At 43.0% G+C, this 23,217-nt stretch overlaps 1 protein-coding gene across 1 annotated transcript in view; it reads right to left on the bottom strand.

Moving 5' to 3' along the window:
- BICD1 (BICD cargo adaptor 1) overlaps nucleotides 1-18,444 on the bottom strand; it is a 396,445-nt gene extending 378,001 nt beyond the window's left edge. The window contains exon 1 of the mRNA XM_029597485.1: nucleotides 17,878-18,444. Within this exon, the coding sequence (XP_029453345.1) occupies nucleotides 17,878-18,090 (213 nt within the window). The 5' untranslated portion in view covers nucleotides 18,091-18,444. The remainder of the gene's footprint in view (nucleotides 1-17,877) is intronic.
- Nucleotides 18,445-23,217: the final 4,773 nt, after the last annotated feature.

The raw sequence follows: 23,217 nt of genomic DNA, 5'->3' as shown, positions 1-23,217 counted from the left end.
TCCAGCGTACTTTTGTTTGCGCCTGGTGCGCGAACAAAAGTACGCCCTCGCTCAATTTTATAAAATCCGGCCCTGTGTGTATTTTTGGTCATCACATTTCATAAAAGATATAGTTGAACTGGAAAAGACATTGAGAAGGGCAAACAAAATGATAAAGGAATGGAACAGCTTCCCTATGAGGAAAAGCTAAAGAGGTTAGGGCTGCTCAGGTTGAAGACACAGCTGATGGGAGATATGACAGAGGTCTGTAAAATCATGAGTGGAATAGAATGAGTAAATGTGAATCAGTTATTTACTCTTTCAAAGAATACAAGAACTAGTGGATACTCCATGAAGTTGGTAAGTAGCACATTTAAAATAAATCAGACAAAATTCTTTTTCACTCAATGCACAATTAAGCTCTGGAATTCATTGCTGGAGGATGTGGTTAGGGCAGTTAGTGTAGTTGGGTTTAAAAAGGGTTTGGACAGAATCCTGCGTTAGAGGATGGGATCTATCTTTTGGGATCCTGCCAGGTACTTGGGGCCTGGATTGGCAACTGTCAGAAACAGGGTAAAGGGCTTGATGGACCCTTTCTCTCTGTGTATCACTTTACACTTGTCCACATTGAATTTTGTCTGCTATTTAGATACCCGATTTCCTAGTCCTCACTATCGGCCTGTGCTTTAATTATTTTGAATAATATCGTGTTATCTGCAAATTTCATCACCTCACTCGTTCTCTTTTCCAGATTATTTATGAATAAGATAAACAATAGTGGTCTCGGTACAGATCTCCCATGCACTCTACTATGTACCAGTCTCCACTGGGAAAAGTGTCCACTTACTCCTCCCTTTCCTATTGTTTTATCAGTTGCCAATTTGTAATAGGGCATCGCCTTCCATTCCATGACGTTTTTTTATATCCTGAGGAGTTTGTGATGAGGAACTTTATAAAATGCTTTTTGAAAACCCAGGTACACTGTATTGATTGGCTCACCATTTTCCACATGCTTACTTATAACTTCCAAGATTTCTAATAACAGTTATTCATAACTTCCCTTTGCTTAGGGACCTTTGTTTTCAGTTTTATTCTATTTTTCCTGGGAATTTATCAGTGTTTATTATAACAAACAAAACCAGAAGAAAATCAGTGGGAAAAAGACACTGATTTTCTCCTATTTATTTTTATAATAAACACTGATAAAGTTCCATGAAAAATAAAATAAAAACTGAAAATGAAGGTGCCTATCTTGGTTAAAAGCAAGCTGGCTCATCCCCTTTCTTGTGTTTATCCAACAATTCTCTTCTTATATATCTATTTAGATCATACCTTTTCACTGGTTCCCTGTCCCCAGAGGGCTTATAGTCTGTTTGCACCTGAAGCAATGGAGGAGTAAATTGATTTGTTTAACATCCCAAGGTGTGTCAGTGGAATTCAAACATTGGCTTCCCTTGTTCTCAACCTGCTGCTCTAACTACTAGGCTATTCCTGGAGGCCACCTTTTAGCTGATATCACCATCAGGCTCACTGATTTATAGTTTCCTGAAGTATCCCTGGATCCCCTTTTTTAAATTAGCATTAAAATAGTGTGATGGAGTGCAGCGCTGCCGGAGGCAGGAATGGATAAGATTCCATAAGGCGGCTGGTAATACTAGAGCCAGCCAGCAGAAGGAGAAGGCGAGAACTACAAATCCCAGGTTCCTAGAACCACCACCTGACCTGTAGGGAGAGCCTGGAGGCAAGCAGGTGGCAGACTCTGACACTAATGAGTCACACAGGTGAGCCTGGGGAGCTAGAGGAAGAGGGCGTGCCTAGGTAGCGGCAGTGGCCAGAAAAAGCCAGTGCCAGGAAGCAAAGGGGAGGAGGAAATGGAGGTAGGTTCCGGGGGGGAGAGGAATCCTCCAGCTGTCTCAGGGGCACCGCCTAGCCTGAAAAGGGAAACAGAGAACCTGTACCCTAAGGGAAGTTAGGGCAGGTGTGTTTGCGGGTGGACGGGAGAGCCAGGGGGCTCAAACAGTGCCTTTGCTCCAGCACCTGTGTTAAGGGGTTAGACTGCTGGAGAGCGGGGGCAGGGTCATTTGTTCAGCTCCTGAGGGGACGGAGCCAATGTAACAGATTCAGCTACTCTCATTTATAAAAATGCTTTGAGGAACCTCTCTCTCTCTCTGTGTTATCTTTGGGGGTTGGGGGACTGCTTCAACCCCACGCCACACAAAGAGAACCCAGAGGCCCAGCAAAACCAGGGCCGGCGGAGACCTGAACCCAGGGAGTCCTGTGAGACTGAGAGACTCCAGGGATATCCAGGACTCGCGAGGGGCCTGAACCGGAGGCAGCGGAGCGGCACCCAGGGCAGCACGGGCGGTGAGCCTTCACATATGGTGGCAGCAGTGGGATCCAACGGAACTCGCTGTACAGAGGAGCCTTACAGAGGAGAAAGACATACCAGGGCATTTACTGACCTGGGGAAGGTAAAAGTACCTCGAAAGCCCAAGAATAGGATTGCCAGCATGGTGGGGGGAAGAGGCTAAGCCACAGCAGGGGCTGTAGTTTGAAAAAATAAAAATAAAAAAAAATAAAAATTTTTTTTTTTTGTTCTTTCCCCTTTGTCTTACTTGGTTTGCTACCAAATGAATAGCAGCTGGTAAACCCCTAGAGCTACGGGATAAGGGGGCGGGCTACCCCAGATAAGGAGCCAGAGGGGTCAAGTGTTGAATGGCCGCACTTGGGTCCAGTTTTGTTGTTTTCTGGCAGAGAGGGTGTCAGAAGATGTACTGAAGGGGGATAATTGAATCACACGAGGATACAGCCCGGACGAGTGCCCAACTTACAGACGAGATTGCTGAGCCTGACTGGACCGCTGAGAGGACCGGACGGGATTAGGAGGAGCAGACCAGGCTGGGGATTAGCCGTGGAGAGCTCTGGATGCCTGTTGTGTCTAGGTTCCGGTAAGCGTACCTGGGGCTAGCTATACCGTCGGAAGGAGAGGGGGCTCCGGGTACTGTGGTGGTGCAAGGAGACATCCTGGGGTTATGCAATCGATGGTGGGGATGTATACTGCAGAAGTGCTGGTGTAATTTGTTCTTCTGGTAAGGGTGTAAGCAGAGACTGGGGGCTGGCAGAGTTTGGGGAAGCAGTCTGCACTCGGATCCCCTTTTCCTTTTTGTTAACAGGTACCCAACGACTACGAGGGGGTACGAAGAAACCCTGCCAAGCAGCGAGAGGCACCACGGAGAGAGAATGCAGATGCTGGCCGTGTTGGGAAAAGAAGGCATGACGACGATGGAAAAGCCAAAGGAAATGGACTCCTGTGATTCACAGAACAGAAGCTATCACAACCCACTGTGGAAAAAGAGATGGGACTGTATACCTTCAGTTAAGAAATCACTGGGACTGTTTCAACAGGTTGTAGATTGTGATGTTGAAATTGGTGATTTTATAGGCAGCCAGGGGGGCTGGAATAAGGAGCAGTGTCCTTGTGACAAAGGGATATACAGGGAACTGCAAAAGGTTTATGAGGGGGAATATTGTGTGTCAAGTGGTTTTATAGGCAGCCAGGGGGGCTGGAATAAGAAGCAGGGTCCTCAGGAGAAAGGGATATACGAGGAACTGCAGGAGACTGGCACAGCAGGGGCCAAGAAGGCTAGATCCCCAGGGGGTGGGACTGAACCCACCAACCAGCGGCCAAAGATAGAAATGGCCGGGAAGGGTCCTAAAAAGGAGAAAGAGGAATGCTTATGGGGCCCGCAGCCAGACCAGGTTAAGGAAGACTGCCCGTGTGAAGAAGTACACAGAGAGGGGCAGGAGATTATGGGGGCAAAGTTAGGGTCTGGCACAGGAAGTGTCGTACATAGAGGAGCCCGAGGGACACCCCAAAGAAAGGGAAAAAAAGGTAAAAGCCAGGGGGGCAGTACCTCTTGCCAGATTTGTGGAGAAGACAGCCATGTAGGGGAGACTTGTCCCAAAGACCCACTAGAAATGCTATACAGAGAGTGGGTTGGGGAAGGGACAGCTCTTGAGGGGTCTCCGCAGGGAAGGGGTGAGAGTATAGGCAACCCCGACGTTTGTACCCAGGTTGAGAATAGGGGTGGTTTTAAGGCGGAACAGTCGAGGGGTGTTTTGCACAGTTTTAGTAAGGACAATAAGACCCAGAAGATGGAGGGCGGTTACGCGAGGCAGATAATGATGGGGGAGGTTGGAGAGAGTACCTCACAGTCTCAAGCTGCAGGTGACCCAGATGTCTTCATAGGGGCTTGTCTTTCAGCAGAATCCCACGGAGTAGGAGAGGCACACTCTGGGCAGGAAGGGACAATAGAGGGGAATAAAAGGAAAGAATTTCTCCAAGCTTGTTTCCCAGCCAGAGAAGGGGGCCTGGCTCCGGAGGGGTTGAGCACTGCTGATACTGAACAGGAAAGCAGCACCAGTGACAAAGTAGTAAGGGACTCCCCTTGCAGTGGTCCAAAGGGAGAGGGTTATTTGAAGATAGGGAGTGTGGAAGGAAGCCTAGAAGTAGGCAAGACTCCAGGTCGAAAGGGGAGGAAAGTAAGAAAGAAGCAAGCTGATTTTGAGAAGAGGAGAGAAGAAGAGAAAGTTTCCTCAGTACAAGGCATCCGGGTTGAGCTGGAGAGTCTGAGCAAGCCAGGGGGAAGAGTAGAGCAGGACTCTGTCGGAGGGTCCTTGGCCCAACAACTAGCGCTAGCCCTTCAGGGGAAGGTGAAGGTAGAGCTGGAGTTGGGGACGGCTCTGAGTTTATTGCAGCAGCAGATAGAACAAAATCAGCAGTTGCAGTTGCTAATGTCCGGATTACTCGATAGCCATTCGGCCACTAAGGGGGAAATTGCAGGCCTACAGGGGAAGCTGCAGCAAGCCCACCAGAGCCATGCTGAGTCAGAAGAAAGGTGGACAAGGGTGATAGAGGAACAGAGGAGTATGCAGGAAGCCGTTGTGAAAAGGTGGGAGGCAAAGTGCCAGGAGCTCTCTGACCTTGTAGCCACCCAGCAGCAACTTCGGGAAACTGCTGAGGAGGAAGCTGCCACGTTAAAACAGTTATTAGACCAGGAGGCAGAGCAGCATGCTACTCAGCAACGGGAGATGGAAGGCAGGATCAAGGGGCTGCAAGACCAAAATTACAAGATTTTGGAGGAAAAGACAGCAGTAGAAGGTGCAGTTGAGGCTAGGGTCAATCAGCTAACTCAGAGAGAAGGGGAACTGCAAGTCCAGGTTACTGCACTGCAAGAGGCTCTGGAGGCAGAAAAGTTGTTGCACTGGGAAGCGGAGCTCGAGAAAAGGAATTTGAATCTAGAGTCAGAGAAGTTGAAAGAAGAGCAGAGAGCTTGCTTAGATGCCAGGGAGACTCAATGTGTATTTCACTTGGGGTCTACCTGTCATGTCAAGTCCAGAGTAGTGAGGCCAGAAGTTAGTGAAGTATCTGAAGCCCAAGGTCATTATGTTCAGAATCTTTCAGGGGTGTTGGAGGATGGTCCCTACCTTGGGGAGAAGGGTCAGTGGCCATTGAAGTTAGACAAGCAGACTTTGGGAATCCAGGATGAGGAACAGCCCTGTTGCCTAGTGCAGTCGGTTGAGGAAGGCCAGGCATTGCAGAGGTGGGGAGACAAGACAAATTCGCTTCAGGGAGAACTGCAAGAGATTTCAGAGGGGTTGCCAAGGGAAGAGGAGATTATGCAGCTCGCTGGAGAACACATTCTAGTAAGAGCAGACTCACAGGAACCCCGCAAGCCAGATCAAGAGGAAACCGAACAGCCTCAACCAGCTGACAGGGGAAAAGGCCAGTTTCAGGAGGGAAAGGAGTCCTCATGGTTTCAGATAATAAAGGGAGTGAGCTGGTGGAGACAGAATAGACTAAGACAATCGGGGGTATATAGGCGTTGGTGCCAGCTACTCAAAGGTATGGGTAACAGAAAAGTCCCAGTAGTAATCTTTGACACATCCGCGGCCAGGAATAGAAAAGACAGAGGGTGGTGGACTTTCAAGAAATCAGAGAAATTCCTTATGGTGGAGTATCAAAGACTCAGAACAAACCAGAGGAGAGTAGATGAGGCTACTGCTTATAAAGCCTTTCTACATATCCCTATTGGTAGCGGTTGGGAAGAAGGTTTGGTTTGTTCTTGTCTCAGAGATTTTTTGTGTTTAAGTTTGAAATTAAAAGGGGATAGGAATACGGCATACCCTGTGCAAAGACTTTTGAGGGACAGGGTGTGTGGTGATTTAACTCAGAGGCGAGTCTCTGCACTGTACAACTGTAAGAGGTTTGAAGAAAGGGATGGTAGGCTCTCTTCTAAAGGAATGGCTTTTTGTGTTCAGGTTAGAAGCACTATACACCCCGTGCAGAGACTTTTTTTTAAGGGGGAGGGTGTGTGATGGAGTGCAGCGCTGCCGGAGGCAGGAATGGATAAGATTCCATAAGGCGGCTGGTAATACTAGAGCCAGCCAGCAGGCGGAGCAGGTGAAGGCGAGAACTACAAATCCCAGGTTCCTAGAACCACCACCTGACCTGTAGGGAGAGCCTGGAGGCAAGCAGGTGGCAGACTCTGACACTAATGAGTCACACAGGTGAGCCTGGGGAGCTAAAGGAAGAGGGCGTGCCTAGGTAGCGGCACTGGCCAGAAAAAGCCAGTGCCAGGAAGCAAAGGGGAGGAGGAAATGGAGGTAGGTTCCGGGGGGGAGAGGAATCCTCCAGCTGTCTCAGGGGCACCGCCTAGCCTGAAAAGGGAAACAGAGAACCTGTACCCTAAGGGAAGTTAGGGCAGGTGTGTTTGCGGGTGGACGGGAGAGCCAGGGGGCTCAAACAGTGCCTTTGCTCCAGCACCTGTGTTAAGGGGTTAGACTGCTGGAGAGCGGGGGCAGGGTCATTTGTTCAGCTCCTGAGGGGACGGAGCCAATGTAACAGATTCAGCTACTCTCATTTATAAAAATGCTTTGAGGAACCTCTCTCTCTCTCTGTGTTATCTTTGGGGGTTGGGGGACTGCTTCAACCCCACGCCACACAAAGAGAACCCAGAGGCCCAGCAAAACCAGGGCCGGCGGAGACCTGAACCCAGGGAGTCCTGTGAGACTGAGAGACTCCAGGGATATCCAGGACTCGCGAGGGGCCTGAACCGGAGGCAGCGGAGCGGCACCCAGGGCAGCACGGGCGGTGAGCCTTCACAATAGTTTTAATTGTAATAATTTTAATGATAGGTTACAGATCAGCAATAGTAAGTCTGCAATTCCATATTTCATAGAAACAGAAACATAGAAATGACAGCAGAAAAAGACCAATTGGCCCATCCAGTCTGCCCAGCAAGCCCCCACACTTATTTTCCCATACTTAACTTTTTCACCGACCACCAAGTTCAGGGCCCTTGTTGGTAACTGTTTGATTCAAATTTCCTGCCACCCCCTGCCGTTGATGCAGAGAGTAATGTTGGAGTTGCATCAAAGGTGAGCATAAGGCTTAATGGTTAAGGATAGTAACCACCACATCAATCAAGTTACCCCGATGCTTGTTTACCCAGACTGCACAGATCCATGCCTTGTTGGATGTTGCCTGAATGCAAATCCTCTTTTCCTTATTTCCACATTTCCCCCTGTCGTTGAAGCAGAGAGCAACGCTGTATATGCATTCAAAATGATGTATCAGGCATAATTGGTTTAGGGAAGTAACCACCGCAATAAGCAAGCTACCCCCACGCTTATTTGTTTACCCAGACTGTGTAGTTCAGTCCTTGTTGGTTGTTGTCTGAATGCAAATCCTCTTTTCCACATTTCCCCTTGCCGTTGAAGCAGAGAGCAATGTTGGAGTTGCATTAACCATGTGAAGGCTTATTGAGAAAGGGTAGTAATCACCAGGTAGTAGCCTCCATTCCAGCAAGCCACCCCCATGGCTCTTCTTTTCATTCCCATCTTCTAGCCTTTATGGATCCACAGTGTTTATTCCATGCCCCTTTGAAATCCGTCACAGTTTTAGTCTTCACCACTTCCTCCGGAAGGGCATTCCAGGCATCCACCACCCTCTCCGTGAAGAAATACTTCCTGACATTGGTTCTAAGTCTTCCTCCCTGGAGTTTCAAATCGTGACTCTTAGTTCTACTAAATTGTTTCCAATGAAAAAGGTTTGTTGACGCCCATGGATCATTAAAACCTTACAAGTATCTGAAGGTCTGTATCATATCACCCCTGCTCCTCCTCTCCTCCAGGGTATACATATTCAGGTTCCTTAACCTCTCCTCATAAGTCATTCGATGGAGACCACCCACCATTTTGGTCGCCCTTCTCTGAACCACCTCCATCCTGTCTATGTCTCCTTTGAGATACGGTCTCCAGAACTGAACACAGTACTCCAGGTGAGGCCTCACCAAGGACCTGTACAAGGGATTTATCACGTCCCTTTTCTTACTAGATATTCCTCTCTCTATGCAGCCCAGCATTCTTCTGGCTTTGGCTATCGCCGTGTCACACTGTTTCATCGACTTCAGGTCGTTAGACACTGCTAATTTCAATTCCTGTAGAACTCTGGGGTGAATACCAATAGGTCCTGATGATTTATTATTATATACTTTGTCAGTTTTTTCAAGTACCTCTTCCTGATTAACAGTGATTTGTTTTAGTTCCTCTGAATCATCACCTACAAAGAATTGTTCCAGTGGGGGTATCCCTCTAACAACCTCTGCAGTGAAGACTGAAGTGAATAATTAATCTTTTTATTCTGCTATGGCCTTATCCTGTTTCAGTGCCCCTTTCAGCCAGAGTCCAACTAACTCCCTTCCAGGCTTCTTGTTTTTGATGTACTTGAAAATGTTGTTATTATTAGTTTTTGTCTTTTAGGCAAGTTTCTCCTCAAATTCTCTTGGCTTTTCTTATTAATGTTTTATATAATTTACTACTGCTTGTGCTGTTTCTGATTTTCCTTACCATGCCCTGCTTTCCATGTTTTCAATATAACCACCTTCAGGCTACTCTCTGTATGGGTAAGGGGCCACCTTTAGAAGCTGCAAAGCACTGTCCAACTCGGTACAAATCTGGAATTCCCCAGTGGGATCAAGCACAATCTCTCAAATTAAAGTCTCCACACAGTGGGTTCTGTTCCAAAAGAAAATATACTTTTACTGAAGACAAAATACAGAAAGGTTTCAGTAGTACAAAAATATAAAAGACAATTGTGGAGGGCAACAATCCAAAAATACAAAAGTACAGTGTCTCATATTGCTTGAGTGGGTTAGTAGAAACATAATGCCCTTTCTCTTTTAAAACCCCAGAGTGAACTATAAGCTCCTCTTCTCTCAGGATAAGTTCTCAAATACCTTGTTAGCAAACACTGCAGTAAATATAAGTATCCTATTCCTGAGACCTGGGAATATTCATCCTTCTAGGTACTGCTCTCAGAGTCCCTCCTAGAACACCCTCCAATTGGAAGAGTAAGCAAATGAAGAAAGAGAAATATTCCCCTGCCTGGAGAGCCACAGCATTTACTGCTTCTCCTTCACTACCTTCAGCATGAACTCCCCCTAGGACATAGGCACAACCTGTAGGGGATGGAACCTCTCCATGCTGGAAGTTTCCACATTCTACACAACTGGTGAAGCCTAGTGGGCTTTTCATATGGATGCTTTTTTTGACATTACCAGCCTATTTCATGATATTATCTATCCATGCTAGTGCTTGCTTGGTCTCCTTTCAATTTTCAACTTTATTTGTTTATTTATTTATTTACAGCATTTAGATTCCATCGGCTCAGCCTTTTCAGACAGCTTAAGGTGCTGCAGTATACATTTATACATAAAAACATTATATAACATAAATAAAAATATAAAATCATTCAAAATAAAAACAACCTTAAAAAAATAAGCCAGATGAAAGAGAAAGAAGCCTGCCATATACCCATAGCCAATATTCAGAATTAAAAGAATAATCATGCTTTCAATTTCTTCTGAAACCTCAGATAACTGAGTTTGCACCTGATATCCAGAGGAAGTTTATTCCACAGCATTGGTGCTACCAAGGAAAAAGCCCTGCTTTTATCTTAGTTTTGCATAAAGTTTTAAATGATAGAAAAATAAAAAAGGCACCTTGACTGGAATGCAGCACTTTTCTGAAGGGACATACCAGTTCGACTTGTTACATAAATACAATAGCTAAGAGCTCGAAAAGCTAACAATAACATAACCTCTGTTAATCAGAAGACAATGTAAAGCCTGCTACAGTGGAGATACCGAGGTACCTTTTATAGCAGCCCATTATTATCCTTTCTGGCTGCTACATTCGGGTTCAACTGGAGCCTACTTATCAGAAGGAGGAGGAGGATAATAGGCCATTACAATATACCAGATGGAACACCAATGAGGACTGAATCACCAGCTTGAAAGATCTAAAATCAAACAGATGGTACATGCCACGCACCAAGAGTAGCTTTAAAAATGCTGCCCATACCTCTGGCATGTATTTTTCTAAATCAAGTACTGAATTCAGTGTGACTCCCAACAACTTTACCACCTCATTAGGCGGAACTGCATGACAGTCAGCTAATGGATCTCTATTTCTAATAACAAGGTCCTTAGTTTTCTGTCCAGCACTAGTTTATTTTGTAATGGCCAGGTTGAGATGAACTGTAAGCCAGCATTAAGATAAACCAATGCAGGATTTTGACCCAACAGGTAGACAATTTGCACATCATCTGAACAGATGTAACCATGCAGTCCCATTGCGCAAATCAAACTGCCCAGATATTAATAAAAAATCGGGATAATGAGGAAGCCCACATAACATATTCATTGGAGAGGACATGTTCTGGAATACATCTTATCTGGGATTGCAAGATGGTATTCTTAAACAGTTATGCAATCACCACACAGAAGCCTCTATCCCCTCAAAATTATCAATAACCAATCATAGAGAGGAAATAAGTTATTTATTGTCAAACCATCATTATAATACTATTTAAACCAAGAGAACAACGTCATCAGAACTTAGTGCAAATCTTTTCTAATCCACTGTCTCTCGCCACGCAATGGGCCACAAACAGTATCAGCCGTTTGTCAAGTACTTCACTGTAATCATTTGACGTTATCTCTAACAACTCACCTACAAATTTATTTAATCCATTTAAAAACCAATTTCCCTAAACCCAGAAAAAAATTTTTATTTTATTTTATTATCAAATATTCGCCATAAAAAATATACTTAGCTCCCACTGTAGCGTTTCAAACACTGCCCGACATGGACCATGTTTCGGCTGTCACAAGCCTTCGTCAGGGGATACCTCATAATATCAATTCCTTAAGACGCCTCAGTTGTTCAGGTATCAATCCTAAAATAAACAAACTGTTAAAAATTCTCACCTCATCCAAAACCTATCATATAATACCTCCTACATAGTGATACCAACCCAATATAACTACTCACTATGTTAACCACAAATCTTTAAGCCTTAAAAGATGATGTTTCTATTTTCTTTAATTTCAATTTCTCCATTGTGTCAGTTCACAGCAACAATGGCGATTTGGTGTTCATCGGGAGATGATAATGACACTTCGAGTGAGCGCCAAAAAAACTCTTTTCCTCCAAAATGAAACAAGTGAGATTTCTAGAAAAGAAAAATGTGGGAGAAGTAACTATGTCCAACACAGCCCAATGAATGAGACTGGTAACATGGTCTCAGCAGGACAATCTTCAACAGTGATCAATTTGTCCACTATAGATTTGACATCTTCTCAGGTTAGTGTCCTTGAGAAAGGTCTTTCATTTGTGCCAACAGTTAATTTCAATAGATTTGAGATCGAGAAGCATATACAGCGTTTCATTAGGCAATTGTGGTTGCGGGTATATTTTGCCAGAACACCAAATACACAAAGAGATCCGTTCATTGTGAGTCCCAAATCCACATGGAATCCACCAGGGGTTTTAAACCCAGTCATTAGTACTTTTAGGGATTTGGTTTTAAAGGACTTGAAGAAATGCAAATTTTTCCCACGGCAGATGATTGAAACCTGTCTAGTGCAGAGAAGAGAGCTTTGAGGGAATTGACTGATAACCCTTCAATAGTTATCAAAAGTGTAGATAAGGGTGGCGCTACTGTTGTCATGAATGTACAAGACTACAAAGAGGAGGTATTACGTCAACTAAGTGATGATGTGTATTATAGGCAGTTAGATGGAGACCCGACTGGGGGTTTGAAATTGATGATAGATGTTTTGGTGGAGGAAGCATTTTTGAAATCATGGATCACATCTAGGGAATGTAAGTTCCTGACAGTTGACAGTCCCAGAACTCCTATTTATATGTACTGCCTAAGATACATAAGACTATTCACAAACTACCGGGTAGACCTATTGTCTCCTCTAAGGGTTCTTTACTTGAGCCCCTTTCAATTTCTGTGGATAAATTTTTGGTGCCCCTAGTAAGGGATTTACCATCTTTTGTAAGAGATTCTTCCGATATTGATTGTTCAACTAAACGCTTTGGCAGATGAAATATTTCCCTGTGATAATTTGGCATTAGCTACTATAGATGTAGTAGCGTTATATACAAATATTCCACAGAAATATGCTAGTGACATTATTAGTAAGAACTTGAGAGGAAACGGTGGCTAATCATACGCCAGTGGAATTTATTATGTCTCTAGCCAATATGGTATTGTATAATAATTATTTTCTCTTTGATGGGAAATATTATTTACAGACTAAAGGAATAGCCCCCGATGTGGCCAATTTGAATATGGGGAATTTTGAGGTGATTTGGTTGTCGGAGAATCCGTTTAAATTACATGTAAAATCATGGAAGCGTTTTATTGATGATGTCCTGATTGTTTGGCAAGGGGATGGAAGTGTTTTTGAAGAATTTATCCAATGGCTAAATACCCATGATTTAAATTTAAAGTTCACATCGATATTTAGTAGAGAGGGTATAGCCCATTTAGATATTTTTATTAAAGCACAGGAGAGGGGCTTTGAGTTTACATTGTTTCGTAAGCCTATGGATAGAAACACTTTGCTCCAGTATGAAAGTTGCCACCCCCAACATCTACAATCCAATTTACCCATTGGCCAGTTTTTTTGAGGCTAAGAAGGCTGTGCTCTGATGTGAATGATTATAAATCACGGGTTAAAGAAATGATGCAGGGTTTCCGACAGAGGGGGTATCCCATGAGCATTTTGAAAAAAGCTTACAAAAGAGCCCGATGGGCTAATAGAGATTTGCTCTTGAGACCTTTAGCTAGACAAAATACTGTGGAAGACAGAACGATTTGTGTATTACCCTATTCACCTCATGTCTATCGGATACAGAATAGCATTAAACGGCATTGGCATGTCCTAAGTTTACATCAGATTTTTAAAGATAATCCACGGTTTGTATTGAAAAGGGGTAGGAATATTAGGGACAACATAGTACATTCAAATTTTTCGGATGAAGCAACTATGTACATGACAGATGGTGACATCAAAAAGGGACATTACCCATGCAATAAATGTTCGGTCTGTGACCAGTCTTTTAGTGGTCAGGTTTTACCGTTTTTCAAAGGGGGTACATTTAAATTAAAAGGATACACTGATTGTTCTGCGATGGACGTTATTTATGGGATTTGGTGTCCCTGTCCACTGCTTTACATTGGAAAGACGAAACGATGTTTAAGGACAAGGATGGTTGATCATAGGAGTTCCATAGTGAGACAGCGGACAGCGGATAGAAGTGCTATCTGGCAGAGGGGCATAGATTTACAGACCTTAGGTTTGCAGTTATTTAACAACAAAAACCTTCATTACGGGGTGGTGATTTTGATAATTTTCTTCTACAAAAAGAGCAAAAGTGGATACACTATTTTAAGACAGTGGCCCCTGGTGGTTTAAAAAGGGAGATCAACTGGTCTGTGTTTTGAATAAAGTTATTCAATGTTGATGAGTCCCTTTAAATGGGATTGACAGCTTATACTTCTGGGGTGGTGAGTGGATATAAACAGTTTGAGTAAGTGAAGATGTTAGTTTGAACGCCAAGGCGCCATTGTTGCTGTGAACTGACACAACGGAGAAATTGAAATTAAAGAAAATAGAAACATCATCTTTTAAGGCTTAAAGATTTGTGGTTAACATAGTGAGTAGTTATATTGGTTTGGTATCACTATGTGGGAGGTGTTATGTGATAGGTTTTGGATGAGGTGAGAATTTTTAACAGTTTGTTTATTTTAGGATTGATACCTGAACAACTGAGGCGTCTTAAGGAATTGATATTACGAGGTATCCCCTGACGAAGGCTTGTGACAGCTGAAACATGGTCCATGTCGGGCAGTGTTTGAAACACTACAGTGGGAGCTAAGTATATTTTTTATGGAGAATATTTGATGATAAAATAAAATAAAAAAAATTTTCTGGGTTTAGGGAAATTGGTTTTTAAATGGATTAAATACATTTGTGGGTGAGTTGTTAGAGATAACGTCAAATGATTACAGTGAAGTACTTGACAAACGGCTGATACTGTTTGTGGCCCATTGTGTGGCGAGAGACAGTGGATTAGAAAAGATTTGCACTAAGTTCTGATGATGTTGTTCTCTCGGTTTAAATGGTAGTATAATGATGGTTTGACAATAAATAAGTTATTTCCTCTCTATGATTGGTTATTGATTTTTAAACAGTTTCCATACCTCATGCAGATGCTTAACCTTTGTAGCTACTCCTTTTAGTGTTTTTCTAGCTAACTTTCTCATTTTATCATCTTTCTTTTTATTGTTAAATACTACCACAGTAGTTTTATTTCTTATTCTCCCTACAGTGTTAATATCAAATTTGATTCCATATGATTGCTATCACTAAGCAGTTCCACCAGTGTTGTCTGTTGCACCATGTCCTGCGTTCTTCTGAGAGCTAGATCTAAAGTCATTTCCCCTCTCATGGGGTCCATGACCAACTGACCCTTGAAGCATTTATTATGGATACCTCTTCTCTCTACAATAAATACACGTTCCATAGACTGCTTTATCATGTATGTTTGGCTTGACTAGACTGTAAGCTCCATGGAGCAGGGACTGTCTGTTATACATATTTGTACAGTGTTGTTTATGTCTAGTAGTGCTTTAGAAATGATAAATAAATAGTAGCAGTAGGAGTCATAATATGGCATCTAGAAACTTAACTTCCCTGGCATGTCCTAAGGAGCCATTTACTCAGTCAATATTGGAGAAATTGAAATCTCCCATTATTACTATTTTTCCCCAATTTTTGTAGCCTGTCTAATTTCTGTAAGCATTTCATTTCATTTCACCTATATGTTACTGATCCATTTGACCAGTATAAATGCTACCAGATTTTACTTTCTCTAAATTTTCTTGTTCATACTTTCTTCTCGCATGGGACTGTTTTCTAATGCCGCAAGGCATAGTGAATTCGGCGGTAACAGGGGGACTTTTCGTGTGCAAAACGTCCCTTAACGCGTGCAATCCGCATAGAAAATGACCCCTTAGGACTGGAGTTTCTAATGCCGCAAGGCATAGTGAATTCAGCGGTAACGGGGGGGGGGGGGGGGTGGTCCTGCGATAGCCGGAAGCGATCGCACCTCCGTGGTGAGATCTTGCCGGCATCGTGCCAAATAATTACACCATAAAAGGTGTAGTTATTCGGTGCGAAACTGGCAGCGAAAAAGAAGCGTACCTTTCGTTGTTGGCGAAGTCTTCGTGGTGTCAGCCCCAGTGCTGCCCCGACTCCTCCTCTTCCGGGGCTGACGCCGCCCCAACTCCACCCCGATCTTGGTATTGCTCACGATAAGGGACTTTTCGCGTGCGAAACGTCCCTTATCGTGTGCGATCCGCCAAGAAAATTACCCCCTTAGTCATGGATAAGTGCACTGAATACCTATTTCATTTTTTTATTTCTGGCTTGGCTCACCTTCTTTCACAACTTAGTATCTGACTTAGTCATTGATCAACTCACTGGCATTTATGACAAGGAGTCTGAAGCTGGGGCAAACTGAGCCATCATTTGAAGCCATCAGAGTTTTCTCCCTGATCGAGCCTTGTTCTCCTCCCTCTATAATTCAGTTATCATAAAGACAATCCTTGGTAGGGGGCAACAAACCACAACTCCCTTTTGAAGCTGGCATGCATGCTTCCTGTACCCCACCCTTAGATGTCACTGATGTGCAGTGGCTACAATGCCCTTCCCACTCTGCCCACCCCCAGTGACTGTGTATACTGTTTTGAAGCACCCTCAACCCATGTTGGCTCAGTGAGCAGAACTGGGTCCATGAATCAAAACCACTTGATAGGGCTGGATTATTGAGTTTGGATATTTAGCTCAGTGCATATCCTTTAGCATAATATAGCCAACACATCCCAGATTAAAATTATGAGATTAAGCAGCACACTGAACAAATATGCTTCAAAAGATATATTATCAAATAAATAATATATGTAAAATAAAACATATGTCTAAAAATAAATAATTTGCATTACTCATATAATCAATGCATAGAATTCAATTTAATTGTGCATTTCTTTCTCCCTCTAAATTTGAGTCAAAATTGTCAAAATGGGGTATCAAAGCTCAAAAGGACCTTAATGTAGCTTACTGTATTACTTTCAGAGGATCATTTGTCTTTTCAGCAAGAACTGGTTGCTGTTAACACAGTCTTATGGAAATCTCGGTTGTTAAATACCAGTCCACCAGCTTTCTATTTCCTTGTCACATCCATACTCATTCTAAGTGGCCTTTGTCACTAGGATCCCATTAGACAAGTGCACCTGTACCCTGCTATTTCCCTGCAGGGCAGACAGTTGAGATAATCACAGTCCAGACATCATCAATGCCTTGATGCTGATCCCTGCAGTTGAGGTCATTTGGTCACACTAAGCTCTAGTCCTGTGAAGACTGGGGGTTTAAGGCAGGGCACACACCATACAAGCCAGTAGGTAAAATAAAGACAATCAATGAATCGGGCTCAGCAGGAAAAGCAGGATTCCTGGAAATAGATTCTCTTCCTTTACTACCCTACATTTTCACTGTATTTGAATTGAAAATGTAAATGGGCAGAGGGCTAGAAGTCTGGCTCCGGCCTTTCTTCACATCTGAATCCAGATTTAGCAGATGTGTTACAGGTACTTTATAATCTGCATGTATTTCGGTACTTCAGGAGGTAAACACAGCCAATCAAGCAAGTAACAATGAGTGACATTAATACTTTAAAGGGATTTTATTTTATGTTCATGCTGTAGCCAAAGATGAGCCCTGAAATGTATCTGAAACTCACTATATAAACATCTGAAAATTTGACAGTAAAACTAATAATGAAGAGCAAGGGACAAATAGTTTATTTGTAAAAGAAGAAGATTCTTGTTGCATGTATTGGTATCATTTACTGACGCATCACAAAAATCATGTTTTTATTGATTATTAAGTCATTTTAGCTTAGCCCATAGAAATGAATATTTACAAATCTTAATGATATCCAGTTGTCAGCAAAATCATTCCCATATGCACAATAAAACTGATCCCTTTCTAGAATCCTCTTTTCAGGGTTATAAATAACTACTTATTTTTCTCTTTCATTTGTTTTTTTAGGGATGTCAGCATCCTGCTTTTTAAATAGCAGTACTGCCCACAATCTGGCAAGCATCCGCAGTACCTGCATGCTGGAAATGCATTTCACTTTTCGATTGCTAGAAGTAATAGGATTTTAAAAACCACATATAAATCCCTACTGCCCTGATGGATAGTGTTGATCTTTTGAACCAAGATAGAAATCCCTCCCCTAGCGTTTCCAAGAGACTGATACTGACTGATTTACTGTAAATCATTTGGCCTTCATGTGCTTACATGAAAAAAAAGACACCAAGGAATGCAAAATACACCAACCACAGTTCTTGTAGGCATCTTTCCTTCATTCTGTATTGCACAGGTGAATGAATAATATAAACAGACTCACCTCTTTTAGCTGTTCTAGCTCCTGCCTAAGGGTATCATACTCCGCCTCCAGTTCGTCATATTGCTGTTTAAGAGTCAGCTTTTCCTCCAGCACCACCAGCCCATATTCTGCTGCCTGTATCTTTTCATGGGTCGTTTCAGTGAGTTCCTTTGTCAGCCTCTCAACCTCAGCCTTATAATGGTCCACACTCTGTGAGATCTCTTCCGCAGCCATAGCCCCGTCAGATGGAGGGATGGATGGAGGGTGGGAAGGAGGGATGGAGGGGTAGCTGGATGGAATGGGAAGCGTTTCTGGATTTTCACCCTGCCAGCAGTTACGATGGAATGAAGATGAAAACAGAAAAAAACAGGATGGAGAAGGAGTTAAAGCTAAAACTGCCGTTGTATCATTGTCCTCAGTTTTCTCCTTCTTCAGGGCTGGTCAGCAGAATAGCATAGCTCTAGGAGGTTTTGTTTTTTTTTTCTGCTTATTCAGAGGCAGGGATTCGCCATCTCTCCAGGGCAGCGTCACTGCAGAGCGAACCCTTCCACCTGCTCCCCCTGCTGCAGCCTGGGAAATGATGCAGTGTGCCAGAAAAGCAGATTACCAAAACACTACTTTAGAAGAGACGTTCACCTCCCAGCAAGGGATGACAAAAACCTCTTCCGTTAAAAAGCTCCAAGCTCCAGCGATAACAATCATTACAACGACAGGGAGAAGGCACTGCCCTAAGATAAAATGAAAAGATCATTAAGGGTTAACAACTCGTGGAGCGATTCAACCTCACCCCTCTCCCCTCTGCCTTCCCTTCTCAGACACCATCCTGCCAGCTTTCTTTTACCTATTCGAATAAAACGAATCTCCCATGAAACCTTGGAATGCAAGTGTCCCAACTACTCCGCTCGGTGATGAACGTCAACTGACATTTAGAAACTTAACATTATGGAGGAAATTTTCAAAGGGGTTTTACATGTAAAAACATCTATTGCACATAAGTAGCATGCATGAGTATATTTTTCATTTTGTGCCTACCTTTTACCGGAGGAGCAAGGGGCGGACTAGTGGCGTCTGGAGTGGGGTTCAGAAGTATGCATGGTAGTTGCTGTTTTATAAGGGATAAATGTATATATTACCAAACTCACTCACACACTGTTACACCTGCTAATTGACTGGCACAAATGAAATCAGATTTGTCTGTTGTCTGCAGCTTTTGGGTGGGAGGTCTGGGTGAACTGCTGGTGGTTCAAGGTCCAGATGAAGTGCAGATGGACTGGATGAACTGGCGGAGATTCAGGGAAAACTGGTGATCTCAAGTGCACATGCAAATATTTTCAAAATGGTGTATGCGCATACTTTATAAAATACCTGCCTTCACATATAAAGCGGGGTTGTTACATTTAGATGTTCATTTTTTATGCATCTAAAATATACACGTGCATGTTTGTAAAATAGAGAACATATGCATTTTCTTGGATTGGAAATATTTGTGCATACTGAAACATACATAGTAGGAATACATGGTATTATATAATCTGCACTGCTCCCACTGCACAGTTTATAAAACATTAATCTCTGCATGCTTACTTATGCACGTAAAAAGGTTTGAAAATAAGAATGCCAGTGTTTGTAGGAATACTACTTCCATCCCCATCGTTTATTTATATCATGATTTTCCAATAGGAGAGTTCAAAGCACATTACAAGAGGTTACATTAGGTACAAATACCGGAGAAATGGGCTTAACATTAGAATAAGGAAGAAAAGCAGATGACATTTGAGTAGAGGATCAAACCCCTAATTCTTCCAGATTTCAGCAGCTCCAGTTTCCCCAGTGAGGTCAATATTCAAAGCCTTTGGGCATGTAACTTTTCAAGTTACACACAGAAAAGCTAAGTTTTGAAATGTTACCCCTGCCAACTGCATTGATTTTGTATGCACAAAAATTATTTGCCCAGCAGTAAAGGGACGTCGATGGAGGCATGCTGAGGGGGCTAAACTTTAGCTGGTGAGCGCACATATTGAGCACTCACGCACACAAGTCTGGTTAGAAAAATAGCTGTCCTAACTATACCCTGATAAAGGATAAAGTTATACGTGTAACGTATATTCATGTAACGTATATTCGGTGGCAGACTTGGGCGTGTACGTCCTGCTGAATATTAGGGAAAAGTTAGGCGGGTAACTTTTCCTGGATATTTTTGCTTCTTGCCGGCTTATTGACCTCATTGTTAGTTTTAACACTGGAGGATGGCAACAAAATTAATTCGAACTGCAGTAACCAGTATGATTTAAATATATAGACAGATAGAAGTACATTATATAATCCATTAAGGGGACAATTTTCAAAAGAGTCTGCATGAGTACTTTTACCTGAGCCATTCTCTAAAGGAGAGTCCAAGCATACTTTCCCTTTGAAAATTGCTAGGGAAAGGTAATTTTTCCCTTCAAAAGAAGACACATAGTTTTGAAAATGCAAAACTATGCACATTTTTGCCTTCCTGATCTAACCCCACCTCCATGTCCACCTGCTTTTCCTGTTGGAAAAAGTACACACATTGTTGATCCCCACGTATACTTTTATCTGCGGAAAGTCTGCACAATTTTCAGACAGCTAATTTACCAGAGTAAATGACTTTTGAAAATTGCCCTTTAATACTATTGTAAATGCCCTGCAAGCTTTGCCTATGCCAATCATCTACATTTTGAATTAATATTGGAATACTGTTGTCTTTTATATTCTTAAAACATCATGGGAAGGTTATTTTAGCTTGCAGGTGTATAACCAAGCATTTCTCTTTATTTGATTGCATAAAGCAGTGTGTTCATCCTCATAAATGTGCAGAAATATGGTCAATAAACAAAAATATATAAGATGATACCTTTTTATTGGATTAACAATACATTTGTTAATTAGCATTCCAGAATTGTGTTCCATCCATCAGATCCAGACAAAATGAACAGGTCTCCTCTCTGATCTTCAATTGATCAAACTATAAAGCTTCTGTGATACCAAAAATTATAATGCAAAGGAATTCACTAACCTAATCAAAGTGACAAAGTAAAATAAATAAATCACAAACACTCACAAGCACATAGCAATTCATACTGAATCTATTTTTATTTTAACAGAGGTTCTTTCAGATTATCTTTGAGAGTCAATATCTGTGACCCTTTTTGTTCTTTACCTGCCATCATTTACTGTGTTACTGTGTATACAACATTACAACGGAAATCTCTTACAGATCCAGAATATTTTGTTCACTCATTATGCAGACAATTTTTAAAGATTAATTTAGATAGAAAACTATAATGATTTGTTTGTTATGTAGGGAGAAAAAGATGGGTAAAAAGTGGTTAGAAAACTCAAGTAGGTTTTATGTGGGGATGTGTATGTGAGGAAATTTCTTTTGTATACAACATGTTGAGAAGAGATTTGGTGGGATGGCTATTGGAATACTTTATGGCCTAGGTGGTGACACATTGTTAAAAATTGGTTTTAAATACTAGGGATGTGAATCGGGCTTCGGACGATTGAAAATATAATCGATAATTTCAAATCGTCAGAAATCGGAGGCTCCCCTGAAACGATAGGAAACCCCCACGATATTGTTCGTGGGGGTTTCTCTTATCGTTTTGGGGGAGGGCGGGAAAAACAGCACACAAAAATAACCCTAAACCCACCCAGAGCCCTTTAAAACTAATCCCTTTGCTTCCCCCACCCTCCCGACCCCCCCAAAAACTTTTTACAGGTACCTGGTGGTCCAGTGGGGGTCCTGGGAGCGATCTCCCCGCTCCCAGGCCGTCGGCTTGCCACTAATCAAAATGGCGCCGATGGCCCTTTTGCCCTTACCATGTGACAGGGTATCCGTGCCATTGGCCGGCCCCTGTCACATGGTAGGAGCACTGGCTGGCCCACACCATTTTTAAAGATGGCACCAGCCATCCAGTGCTCCCTCCATGTGACAGGGGCCGGCCAATGGCATGGATACCCTGTCACATGGTAAGGGAAAGGCCCATCGGCGCCATTTTATTAGTGGCAGCCGACGGCCCGAGAGCAGGAGATCGCTCCTGGGACGCCCACTGGACCACCAGGTACCTGTAAAATGTTTTTGGGGTGGTCGGGAGGGTGGGGGAAGCAAAGGGATTCGTTTTAAAGGGTCGGGGTGGGTTTTGTTTATCGGCTCGGGTGCAGCCGATAAGCAAAACCGCGATCGGGCCCGATGAAAAAAAACCCCACATGTGACTCGGAACCGGAATCCGAACCGATTCCGGTTCCGATTCACATCTCTATTAAATACTGTAAAATTGTTTAACTACATACTTTTCTCTGCATAGGACAAGTGTGTTACTTTGCATATTGCAGGATATAACTTTTATATTAAATTAAAATTAATTTAAGTCCAGATTGTACATGCCAACAATTTTTACTGACTTTTATATGTATCCTTATAGCCTTTAAAGGGCTTCTTTTCTGCTATGTAGCTTATATGTTTATTGTCTGAGATGATGCAGACAGAAAGCTTGTCCTGCTCTGATCTCAGACTCAATAGAAAAAAGCAAACATATCATCAGCAGGTTTCAATCCCTACGGACAGGAATCGGAACAGCCTTTCTTGCATGATGTCACGAGTCATTTACATTCAGCATAGCAGATTCTACACCCAGTCCTGTGGGAGGGACAGAAACCTATTTTACAAACAACTCAGCACATTCTGTGCAACTGATTGCCTAGAAATAAAAACACAAAAAATACATAAGGCGATACCTTTTCATTGGACTAAGCTAATGCATTTCTTGACCAGCTTTTAAGAGTTAACACTCCTCTCTCAGGTCAGAACAGAATGAGTAAAATATGTAGGCTGGCCAACTTTTCCACAGACCTGACTAGACAACGAGGAGGAGGGGTGGCCCCATCATGTGCATAATTTGCTCCCAGTGCCCTTGAACCTGCATTCTTACTAAGTAGCCTCCTGTTCCTGCTGTTCCTGCTCTCTTTCTCATATACACACATTCTCTCTCTCTCTCTCTCCCTTTCTCTCTTATACACACAGACAAGCACATGCTCTCTCCTCTCTCATTTACACCTGGCCTCCCCATACAAAATTTACTTGCACCCTGTTACAAGACCAGAATATAAGTCCGACACAGCATTGGTCCTGCGTCTTCACAGCCCTGCCTTAGTGTTCTTCTTCTTCCCTTCCCCCCCTGCAGGTGTTCCTCCATGGGATCCCAGTTCCATTAATCTCACTGACAGTCAGACAGATGATCTCCCTGCCCTGGTCGGGTACCCTTCCTGCTATTGGCTGCATGCAATTGTGCCTGATTGGCTGATGCATCTGCTGCTTACCGCAGGGGAGTGAAA

Source organism: Rhinatrema bivittatum, chromosome 4 (assembly GCF_901001135.1).
Source record: "Rhinatrema bivittatum chromosome 4, aRhiBiv1.1, whole genome shotgun sequence".
Taxonomy (NCBI): domain Eukaryota; kingdom Metazoa; phylum Chordata; class Amphibia; order Gymnophiona; family Rhinatrematidae; genus Rhinatrema; species Rhinatrema bivittatum.
The sequence above is the reverse complement of the archived record's forward strand: the minus strand, read 5'-3'. Positions and strand labels throughout refer to the sequence as shown.